The 12,861-nt window shown below is 38.5% G+C and overlaps 1 protein-coding gene across 1 annotated transcript in view; it reads right to left on the bottom strand.

Moving 5' to 3' along the window:
* Positions 1–12,861, bottom strand: part of LOC140194728 (cytoplasmic dynein 1 intermediate chain 1) — a 208,536-nt gene that overhangs the window by 87,609 nt on the left and 108,066 nt on the right. The window contains exon 7 of the mRNA XM_072251990.1: positions 6,629–6,715. Within this exon, the coding sequence (XP_072108091.1) occupies positions 6,629–6,715 (87 nt within the window). The remainder of the gene's footprint in view (positions 1–6,628; positions 6,716–12,861) is intronic.

Here is a 12,861-nt window from a genome sequence, read left to right as displayed (position 1 = left end):
AAATCAGTATATAGCCCAAATGTGCCACAGAATATCTACTTGTACCAAGATATTAAATCAGTGAATTCGTCCTACAGATTGAGTCTAAAAAGAAAGCAGAAGACTAAAGATAAACGCAAAACAATTTATCTTCCTAGCATTATCAACACAATTTTTACAACTTTGCATTCATTTTTAAAATTATATTTAAAATGGTAATGTATTTAAAATTTTGCCTATGGTCATAAAATACAACTTAATCCTCTGACCAACAGTACAGCTATGGAAGGGTGTGACAATAAACAGCTAGTTTAGTTGGAATAAAGAACTTAAATTTCTTTTCCTCCAGAATGAAATTAAACATTAGACAGTGTGTGGGACCTTCATATTCATGTATCAAGCTATTTGTTTTTAAATACTTGGTAAAAATTATGCACGTCTTTCAAATGGCTTATTGCAGGCAATTGTGTTAAAACATTTAAATTTTAATACATTTTAAATAACAGAATCTTTGGGTTGTTCAACTTTAGGTTACTAACAACTCATTATTGCAGGTAATGTTAAGAACATTTTCATTTGCTACAATTCCATAGATGTAATAACTGCTTTAAGAATAAATTTCTTAAGAGCTTTGAACCTAATATTTATTATGACTGAAAAAAATCATCTAAGTATATCACATCCCCCATTCCCCTTAATATACTTTGCTTCTTTTGTAAATTGGCAGCAATGGATTATTTTGCTGATACCTATATTGCATGATTATATAACTAGTTATCATTTACAGTTCCAAGCTTATTATTTAAAAATATCATTTACAAAATACTAGTGAATTTTTCAACATTTTGACAAGTCAAAAGAAAATCAACCTTTTGCAAAACTGGTGCATGGAGAGTCGATTCTTGCTAATATACAGTACATCAATGTAACCACAATCTCCAATGTCTATGCTGTTCATGTAATCATGTATAATTTTTTTCTTTGGTAACTAGTACTGTTAAGTGCACTTTGATCTCAGTTTCAGAGTGTCCCTTTTTTCTTCTAGAGAAGCCAGCAGATGCACAAATGACTGATCAAAGTATTCTACTGAGAAACTCAAAAGGATAAGGAAGGCCACCATGTGGCAACAAAACCACCATTTGATAAAACAGTATTTTCTTAGGAACATTAGTTTTTCGTCTTTGGAACACAGTAATTATCCTGTTCCTCTTTGATATTTAATGGAACTCCAATGATGTGCTGAACATGGCTTGTGCAGCCATTTAGCATGACCTCAGTACTCAATTTATTAGAAGTCAATAAAGAGTCTTGAAACAGAAATATAACCAACTTAGCCTCAAAAGAATATTTTTATCTATTAGCTCCATCTTGATCTTTCAGTTAAAAAGTAGATGGTTAAACTGAATTAATACATCCCAGTTTCCTCACACAATTACATCTTTATACAAATATTTAGATTCTATAGCAACATCTTCCATCGTGTTATTTATATACAGTATATTACATATTATAAATACAGTACTGTGCAAAAGTCTTGGGCACATATATAGCTATGGTGTCTAAGACTTTTGCACAGTACTGTACATGTCAATGTGGAGCAGAGACCAAATTTGTAAATTGGGCAGGAGCAAAGGATTTTGGGAATGGCGAGGGTGAGGCACTGTGGGAGGGGTGTGGGACAAGGGGCACAGAAGGAATGCCAGGGGCGGGTAGTGGCATGGGTGCATTCACACCCAGTCCTGAGACACCAGGCAAAGTCATTTGATTACAAACAATTGGTTTATTGATCACTGCAGAATGTCTCTCTAGTATGTCCCACTCCCTCCCCTCTCCCTTCTCCTATTCCAAACTAATCATGATTCCACTCTACCTTCCCCCTTCCCTCTCTCAGTTCACAATGTGGAGCCCCATATCAGAATCAGGTTTATTATCACTCACATATGACATGAAATTTGTTTCTTTCATTAAAACATACAAAACTGTTACAAGAGTTTTGCAGGGTGGACACAGATGCGTTACATCCCCTGACTGAGCAACCTAACACTGGTGGACACAGATTGAGAGAAAGGAGTAGGTAACTTTGTACCATGATGAGGAACATTTCTTCTCTCAAAGGGTGAATTCTCCACTCCAGAGAATTGACTAACAAAATGAAGATTGATAGATCTGTGAAAAATAAGAGTTGAGGAAGAAGATCAGCCATGATCTTGATAGATGACGGAGCATGCTGGTAGAGCCACAAGGCCTACGTCGGCTTCTTTTTCTAATGTTCTTCCTTGTTCTATTACACTACAGGGAATGTGGGATACAAGGTGCTAAATAGTATTATGTGAATCTTATCCCCAATGGAAGCACACTTACTCTTGAATCAGAAGCAGGAAGATTCAAATTCTGCCATTGTGTTCTCTTCATTTAATCCTCTTGCATTGCTACCAATAAGAGCAATTACCAATCCCCTTCCATTTCTCCCACATGAATCTATTTCTCCCCTTTCTACCCGATCCTTAAGAGATTAATTTATTTTTTAATTTATTTTTTTAAATAAAAGAATGCCACACATTGCCAAATCTTTCTCTTTTTATCTCATGTACAACCAGGTTAACATTTTAACCCTAACCCCCTGGTAGTTTAAGCAACCATAATAGGCATAGGGGAAGTCATTTTTATTGACAAAACAAAGAGATAATTCTGTAAACAACAGAAGTTCTGCAGATGCTGGAAATTCAAGCAACACACATCAAAGTTGCTGGTGAACGCAGCAGGCCAGGCAGCAACTAAGAAGAGGTACAGTTGCCGTTTCAGGCCGAGACCCTTCGTCCTGACAAAGGGTCTCGGCCTGAAACGTCGACTGTACCTCTTCCTAGAGATGCTGCCTGGCCTGCTGCGTTCACCAGATAATTCTGTAAATAGCTACACACAGTAGTCTATTTTATTGGAAAGCATGACTCCTTGATTCCCTCAGCTACTCTCTTAGCTGTTGTCTCCTTCAGTGCTTTTTCTCAAGGATCACCAACCTCACTATATTCCTCACCATTATGTACTATTCCAGAAATCTGTTCCACGAGACACCGTTGTGATGATTATTCTATTTTGTAAATTGGAGTTATAGTGCTGCCCAGCAACCCACCTATTTAGCACTAGCCTAACAACAGGATAATTTACAATGAACAATTAACCTACTAATCAGCACGTCTTGGACTGTGGGAAGAAGCAGGAGCACCCGGAGGAAACTCACGCAGTTATGGGAGAACGTACAGACCCTTTACAGATGGTGGCAGAACTGAACTCCAACACCCCGAGCTGGAATAGCGCTGTGCCAACTGCTATGCTACCATATCAACCCACATCAATTTTCCCCTCATCCGCTTTAAATCTTAAAAAAAATACCAATGATCTAGCCCCTTAAATTGTTTTCACCTACTCTAATCACACACAACCTTCAACGGCAGTTTAGGATTCAGTATAGGTTCACCAGAAATGACCTCATCCCAAAAGCAAACTGTTCTATATAAAAGAACAAATCAGAATCTTGATAGTCAAAAGCATTGAAAACAGAGTGCTTTCGCTGTCAAAATGAATCCTCACACCATTTTAGCCTCAAGCCAGCTCATATGTATATATTTCAATTTTTGTGAAATCTTGCTGACCTCTGGAATTTGATCATAATGGTCAATAGTGACACTGAAGCGGCAGCTTCTTTCCTTGCGCTCTCATAACAAGATCTGATTTCTCTCTCACATTGCTGTGGTTCTTTCACAACAAAAATGCAACTCTACTTAGGTTAGATGTTTTTGATGGTAGCATACTGATAATACAGTTAACATATAGTGCCCTCCCCTGCCAGAAGTTGTTAATACAGGAGTTAACAGACACCAAAGGCCTATGAGCTCAATCTAGACCTTAAAACAGATTTTCAGCACAAATGAAATTTACATTCAAGCCCATCTATCACCAGAATTTTTTGTTCTGCGCTGTCATGAAGGAAGCCCTCCAAAATGAACAAAATACTGCGCTGCGTAACATTTGTCCAAAACCCTCGCAAACACATAACCATTTCTTTGGATCTAGAGTTTTTGTATGAAAATGCTTACAATTTGTTCATTGTGTCTCACAATCACTAAATATTAATCTGCTAATCATGGAAGAGTTAGTTTAAAATGTTTTGCAGAAATGGAAATGATCACATTATTCTAAAGATAATGTATTTTACACACAATATTGGCAAATATTTAAAAAGCTATTTGACAAGTTTCCATCAGTGACTTCACAAAATATGGGCAATCATGGTGGAATGATGTTATTACCATACCAGAAAATTACTGAATACAGATTTAAACTTCAAAATAATCCTGCTAATGTTGCTCAATTCACCTGATACAAAATTATAAAAAGGATGATCAATTCAGTAAAATCCTTAAAAGGAAATCCAGCAAATCTTACCTGGTTTGACATAGGCATGACATTAAATCTGCAGCAATATAGTCTACTGCTAACTGTACTTTGAAGCAGGATATAGACTTAGAATTTGCTTCAAAGTTTAAAAATGTTGCATGCCACCATTATCTCAAAGTAGGTAAGGGCAGCATTTACTACCTATGCAACTGACTCCCCCACCACTACAGACATTTGTTTTTAAAACAGTTATGTAAAATTTATTATCTAAACTCAATTAAGTGACATACCTGAAAACCATGGCAACTAGTGGAAGGGAACTATAGTCCACAGTTTTGAAGTCACAAAAACAGGAGCTAATGTGACAAATTAAAAATGTGTCCAAATTGGAAAATATCAGCATGCAGTGGTTCCCTTGGACCTTGTGGGAGCCTAATGTAGAAATTGCAGGTGCCCTGGCAATGTCCTTAGCAATGAGTGAGGTGCCAAAGATAATGTAGCTCCATTGTTCAAGTATATAAGGATACATATAGATAGATATAGATATTGGATTTATTTTTTTTTATTATGGATGGATGAATGGGGCCTGATGAGGGATAATCAACATGGCTTTGTGCTTGGAAGGCAGTGTCTAACCAATCCTGTAGAGTTTTTCCAAGGAGCTTACCAGGAAATTTGATGAAAGAAAAATGGTGATGTTATCTACTTGGACCTTAGCAAGGCCTTTGACAAAGTCCGACATGGGAGGCTGTCAAGAAGATTCAGTTGCTTTGGCATTCAGGATGTAGTAAATTGGATTTGACATTGGGAGAAGCCAGAGAGTTGCAGTGGATGGTTGACTCGCTAAGTGGAGGCCTGTGATTAGTGGTGTGTGGCAGGGATCAATGCGGGGTTCGTTGTTGTTTGTCATCCATCTAAACGCCGTGAATGATGTGGTAAACTAGATCTGCAAATTTGCAGATGTCACCAAGACTGGGAGCATAAGAGACCGTGAGGAAAGCTACGACCAGTTAGGAAAATGGGTTGAAAATGGTCAGACAAGTGAGAGGTGTTGCAGTTCAGCAGGACCATTCAGGGTAGGTCTTACACAGTAAACAGTAGGGCACTGAGGGGTGTGGTAGAACAGAGGGATCTGGGAATACAGATCCATAATTCCTGGAAAGTGACATCACTTGTAGATAGAGTCATAAAGAAAGGTTTAGCAACATTGGCCTCATAAGTCAGCACTGAGTACAGGAGTTGAGATGTTATGTTGAATTTGTAAAAGAGATTAGTGAGGCCAAATTTGGAGTATTGTATACAGTGCTGATCACCCATTTACAGGAAGGATATCAATAAGATGAAAGAGTACAAACAAAATTTACAAGTATGTTGCTAGAAAATGAAGACCCGAGTTACAGGCCCATTCCCTGGAGCATAAAAGAATGAAAGGAGATTTGATAGAGATAAACACAATATTGATGGGGTATAGATAGGGTTAATGCAAGCAGGCTTTTTCCACTGAGGTTGGGTAGGACCAGAACAAGAGGTTGAGTTAAGAGTGAAAGGTGAAATATTTAAGGGGAACCCGAGAGGGAACTTCTTCACTCAGAGTGTGGTGCAAGTATGAAATGAGGTGCCAGGAGAACTGGTGTATATAGGTTTGATTAAACATTGAAGAGAAGTTTGGATAAGTACAATCACAGGGAGTGTACGGGGGGGGGGGGGGGGGGTGAAGTGATCCAGATGTAGGTCAATGTGTCTAAGCAGAATAAAAGTTTTCTGTGGACTAGATGGGCCGAAGGGCCTGTTTCCTGTTTCTGTGCTGTAGTGCTCTGACTGACTATAAATCCGATCTTCTTAAAAGGTGGCCACTTTAATTCTTTCTCATCTAGTTTATTTTGTTCATGTTTCAACTGTATAAACTTACAATTGCTAACAAAAATTACTTAGCATCAGCAATGTTATACATATTTTCAATCCACTATTTCAACAATTTACATAGTTAATTGATATCTGCACAGGCAATTCTGATTCTACAGGACAACGGTCTAAAACCAAACACCACTTGACATAACATTCAACAGAAAATTATGTAAATACTCGGATTGCAGAGCTAAGATTTCACTTTTAGAACCCTGTTTGCCACCTATCCCTGAAATCAATTCTGATACCGTTGGCAGGATCTTTGTTATTTCACATTAAGCATGGCTTAGCATAAAGAACCTCTCCCAGCCACAAGGTGCCAATGGATTCCACACATACTAAAACGATCTACCTTCTTTACTTTCAGGTTTGGATTCTTGGTTCTCCAACTCAGACTCAATTCCAAGATTCAGTTCAGGCATCTCATCATCTTCATCTTCTGCAAGATAAAAGGAAAGATTATCACATAGGTCTGTTAATTTCCCTCCACTTCACCCATTAACTTTTCTGCATTTTTGTACAAGAATAGAATCTACAGATGATAGCAGGTAGCAAAAGGCAAAGTTTTTAAACCAAAAGTTCTTAACTTTTATTCCCATAGTTAAGTGACAACTCCAGAACAAGCTTAAAAGAAAATCCAGTCATTAGATCATTAAAGCAGAGCTAATGTTTTAGGTCACCTGTTGTTACAATTGCAAGTTGCTTAAGATCTGAAAGTAGTAAAAGTCTTCAGATGTAATATCAAGGAAGCAGAAGAGCTGTGATGGGGCCAGGTGGGTAGGAGGTAACAGGTAAAAGCATAAGGACCTATGATGGAGTGGAAGGAAAAGAAATTAAATGAGAGATTAAGGAAGGGATAATGCTGTAAAGTGAAACAATGCGAAGGTAATGGAACAAAAGTAAATGCAGAATATCCGGAAGGACAAGGGAAATTCTATTGCCAGTCTTGCTCTCTGTGGTTGATGGGTTGGGGGGAGGGGGGAGGAGTTATGGGAGAAACAAACAGATGCCTTGATGAAACTCTGAAATGGACAAATCCACAAAAGAGATCAACTGATGACGAGGGAATACTGTTTCCTTGAGCTTCCTTGCATCACCATAGGAGTTGAACAGCAAAAACATCACAGTGAAAGAGCAAGAGATGTAGAATTACAAGCAACCTGAAAGATTGGCTGCTCATTAAATGGATGCACTGAATAAAGCAGCCATTGTTCTCACCACGTAGGACACAGTAGATGTATCATTAAAGCGAAAGTTATACGGGTAAATATTTCACACTAAAGGCATAAAAACAAAGAAACACAGAAATCTACAGCATGTTACAGGCCCCTCGGCCCACAGTGTTGTGCCGACCATGTACCTTACTCTAGAAACTGCCCAGAATTTCCCTACTGCATAGCCTCTATTTTTCTAAGCTCCATGTACCAATCTAAGAGTTTCTTAAAAGACCCTACACTGTATCCACCCCTACCAATTTCGCTGGCAATGTATTCCACACACCCACCATCTGTGTGAAAAGCTTACTTCTGACATCCCCCTTGTACCTACTTCCAAGCACCTTAAAGCTATGCCCCCTCATGTTAACCATTTCTGCCCTGGGAAAAAGCCTCTGGCTATCCATACAATCAATGTCTCTCATCATCTTATACACCTCTATCAGGTCACCTCTCATCCTCTGTCGTTCCAAGGAGAAAAGACTAAGTTCACTCAAACTATTCTCATAAGATATGCTCTCCAATCCAGGCAGCATCCTTGTAAATCTCCTCTGCACTCTCTCTATAGTATCCACATCCTTCCTGTAGTGAGATGACCAGAACTGAACACAGTACTCCAAGGTCTTATACAGCTGTAACATTATCTCATGGCTCTTGAACGCAATCCCACAGTTGATGAAGGCCAACATACCATATGCCTTTTTAACAATATTGTCAACCTGCACAGCAATTTTGAGTGTCCTATGGACACAGACCCCAAGATCTTGTTGACCCTTCACACTGCCAAGAGTCTTATCATTATTATATTCTGTCTTCAAATCTGACCTACCAAATTGAACCACTTCACACTTATCTGGGTTGAACTCCATCAGCCACTTCTTAGCACGTTTCTGCATCCTATTGATGTCTCACTGTAACCTCTGACAACCCTCCAGACTATCCACAACACACCTACTTTTGTGTTATCAGCAAACTTACTAACTGATTCTTCTACTTCCTCATCCAGGTCATTTATAAAAATCACAAAGAGGAGGGGTCCCAGAACAGATCCCTGCAGAACACCACTTGTCACTGAGCTCCAAGCAAAATAAGAACCACCTACAACAACCCTTTGCCTTCTGTGAGCAGGCCAATTCTGGATCCACAAAGCAAGATCTCCTTGGATCCCATGCCTCATTACTTTCTGAATGAGTCTCACATGGGAACCTTATCAAATCCATTACTGAAATCCATATACACTACATCCACTGCTCTACCTTCATGAACGTGTTTTGTTACATCCTCAAAGAATTCAATCAGGTTTGTAAGGCATGGCCTGCCCTTGACAAAAGCCATGCTGACTACCTCTAATCACATCATTTATCCCCAAATGTTCATAAATCCTGCCACTCAGGATCTTCTCCAACAACTTGTCCACCACTGAACTCGCTGGTCTACAATTTCTTGGGTTATCTCTACTCCCTTTCTTGAACAAGGGGACAAAGTCTGCAACTTTCCAATCCTCCAGTACTTCTCCCGTCCCTATTGATGATGGAAAGATCATCGCCAAAGGTTCAGCAATCTCCTCCCTTGCTTCCCACAGTAGCCTGGGGTATATCTCATCCATTCCCGGTGACTTATCTAACTTAATACCTTACAAAAGCTCCAGCACATCCTCCTTCTTAATGCCTATACACTCAAATATTTCAGTTTGCCACAAGTCACTCCAACAATTGCCAAGGTCTTCTCACTGGTGAATACTGAAGCAAAGTATTTATTAAGTACCTCTGCTACCTCCTTCAGCTCCACGCACGTGTTTCTACTCTCACTCCTGATTGGTTCTATTGTCACACTGCTCATCCTCTTGTTCTTCACATACTTGTAGAATGCCTTGGGGTTTTCCTTAATCCTGCTCACCAAGGCCTTCTCATGGCCCTTTCCAGCTCTCCTAATTTTATTTTTGATTTCCTTCCTGGTACCCTTGTAATTTTCTAGAGCTCCAACAATACCTAGTTTCTTGAACCTTTCATAAGTTTCTTAACTGGATTTTGTACATCCTTTGTACACCATGTTTTTTCTTACCCTACATTCTCTCCCTGCCTCAATGGAACATACCTATACGGAACACCATGCAAATATTCCCTGAACATTTGCCACATTTCTGCTGTGCATTTCCCTGAGAACATCTGCTCCTAATTTATATTCCCAAGTTCCTGTCTAATAGCATCATATTTCCCCATGCTCCAATTAAATGTTTTTCCAAATTGTCCACTCCTATCCCTCTCTGGCACTGTGGTGAAGGAGATAAGAGTTGTGATCACTACCTCCAAAATGCTCTCCCACCGAGAGATCGGACACCTGACCAGGGTCATTTCCCACCACTAGATCAAGTTCAGCCTCTCCTCTAGTTGGGTGTTGAATGTTTAGGTGTTATGTGTTAGGAACAGAGGATACAAAATGGGAGGTTCTGCTGCATCTAGGTGGAAAGGTGTTATGGGAAGGAAATTGGGTATTGGGAATGATCTAACAGCAGGATTAGATATCAGAGGTAGTATCAGGAAACAATCCAGTAGCTATATACATTGAATACCAGGAGAGCTGATGCATCTTTGTAATGAAGATGCCTAAAGGTAAAAGATACTGATAGGTACTAAGGAAGGAGTTACAATGGAAACTCAAAGCCAAATAAATTACAGAAACAGAGAGGGAGGATAATACTGAATTGTAAGAAAAAATTGTGAACGAAGAAAAATATAAAGCACAATCTTCAATGATCACAATCAGCAAGAAAACAAATCTCAGAGTTGTACAGAGACATACATGAACATTGATAATAAATTTACTTTGAATATGTCCCTGTATAGAATTGATGACTATGCAAAAGAAGAATAACTGACTGCCTTGTTGGATGTTCAATGGACAATTAATATGCAAGTATAGGAATGCCACCTATAATAATCACACACATTAAAAGTGAGGTGTTGTATGTGCAAAGTCAGCTGTACATAGTGGTTTGCCATTCTTATAGCACCTCATTCTCACCACGTTGCTATCATTTAGTCATCTTCCTTTTAGCAAAATCTGGCCTAATAACAGCAGTTGTTCTGGCTGAGAAACAGGATCATAAATTACAGCCTTGTATCACTTTTTTCCCCCCTCCCAATTCCAAGAAAGCCCATCTTTGCATATGAAAAATTTAGTAATCGACAACACTTAAATGTGATAGAGCACGTTTCCTTCACCCACATTTCCTTCACCCAGCTCAATGCAACACAGAATACTGACCAGTTTGATCTTTTAAATAATTACTGCAACATTCTGCTCAACTCATAAGAAAGTATCATTTAAGTGATTTCAAAGCCTTTTTCTCTCAAATCTGCATTTGTTGCCACATTGGTAATTCACCTTTTCTTCTAATGACAGACTATTTCTGCAGACCCCCACATTTAAACTCAAGAATGGGCATCACAATGTCCTTTAATTTAAACACAACATTCTCTCAACAATGCTACCAGTTTTCAGAATAGAATAGACACAGCAATGGAAGATAACATTGTGGGATTGATAAAATTACCATAGATTGCTTTTGGTCAGTTCAACCATGGTTCTGCTGATTGTGTACAAACCACAATCATCTGAGTTCACGTATTTGTAGTATATTTCAAACTGCTGACTCCATATTACGCCATGGCTTGTACAGAGAAAGAAACCATCTTCCATAACTTCATGGGGCAAGAGGAACATGGGAAATAACCTTCACTCTATATTGGTGGGGAGGACTAAAGAATTAACCTTAAAAGTCGGAACCTGACGATTCAGGAGAGAAGTTAAGAAACTCCTTTACAGAAAGGGCTGTTTGAATGTATAACTCACAAAAACCATGGATGCAAGTTTAAATGAGACCATGGGGTTTTTTTTTTGCTAGACAAGGGAACAAAAGGAAACAAAAAGAATATGGAGCCAAGGCAGCTGGATGGAGTTAAGATACTGATCTTATCAAAAAACTGAACAGGCTTGAGGGCTTGAAGTCTATTCCTGTTCCCAGACTTCTCTGTTCAAAATACAATTTTCTAATGTATGTTGTACAGTACATTATAATGTATTACTATATTACAACTGCAATATTTACTCAAAAACAATAATGAAATACACTTCATAGAAAAGGTCAAGAACACATTTTGTTAAGTGATTGCGTTCCCTTTTTTCTAGTTAAATTGATGAACATCTTTTAATCATATTAAAATATCTTACAAATGACTACTATGGATACTTCATTGTTTACAAGGACTTGCTACATCTATGCTGCAAGCCCAAAATCACTAACTGAAACCTGTGCAAACATCTGCCTGAGAAACATTGTGAACCTGATCACCTATCACCCAACAAGTCGTTATATATGCTGTTCTCACCAATTTTTTTGTTAATCAGCTTGCTTCTGGGCAGAATGCTTTTCTGAACTAATTGCTTTGCTTTGGGGTCACAGTTTTAATAGAGCAGAGCATTTTAGATATCAGAACAATCAACAAGGAATTCAGAAACTAATATGAATTTTAAAAGATTGGATGAATATTCCAAACCTCCCCAGAAGTGGTACAATGGAATATCAGAGACAGAGAAAAAAAAATTGGGAAAACATGCTTCATGCAGATGTTAATGACCTCAACAGCAATATTAGTTCTGTTCGTTCTTCAGCTACTGCAAGTAGAATTTTTCACCTGGAGAAGGCAATATTTGAAAACTGCATTTCAGTTACATTGCAACCCATCACTATGACGAGATTTTCTAGAGTAGCATGTAATTTGGACTTTTCAATTTGATCTATATTTAAACTGTAATTTAGTGGAACATTAACTGTGTCCTTAACCTTGCCACAGCAGCAATGTCTTAACCCTTAGACCAACCACACGACACTATAATAACTACCAACAGATGTTGCAAGTGAGACTGCGGAGAGCAACTGGGAGGTAAGCGAACATCAAATTATAAAATGCACTGAAGTTTATTTTAAAAGAAATACTTTATCCCTAACCTACAGTTTCCTGATGCTCCAAGATTTGGCTTGGAATAGTTTTCACAATGGGCATATTTAGCACAAATAATCAATTTGCTAATGACAATAACAGGTCCCTCATGAACATTTGGGTCCCAACCAGCTAAAATTAAGTGTAGAATTTGATTTAATGATAGTGTGTTCTGTTGCATGCACGTCATTGTAATTCCTTAACTCGCATTAGAGATCTCCACTACCTGACTAGAAACCATGTAAAGATCAAGGACCGTCATTGCTTCAGACAAGATCTAGTAAAAGGTAGATTGAGGACCAACTTGTTCACGATCATCACATGCAGAGTTCCACAAACAATTCCTCAAAAGGAAGTTGCCTATGCACACT

The sequence above is a fragment of the Mobula birostris genome, chromosome 3, assembly GCF_030028105.1.
Source record: "Mobula birostris isolate sMobBir1 chromosome 3, sMobBir1.hap1, whole genome shotgun sequence".
Taxonomy (NCBI): domain Eukaryota; kingdom Metazoa; phylum Chordata; class Chondrichthyes; order Myliobatiformes; family Myliobatidae; genus Mobula; species Mobula birostris.
The sequence above is the reverse complement of the archived record's forward strand: the minus strand, read 5'-3'. Positions and strand labels throughout refer to the sequence as shown.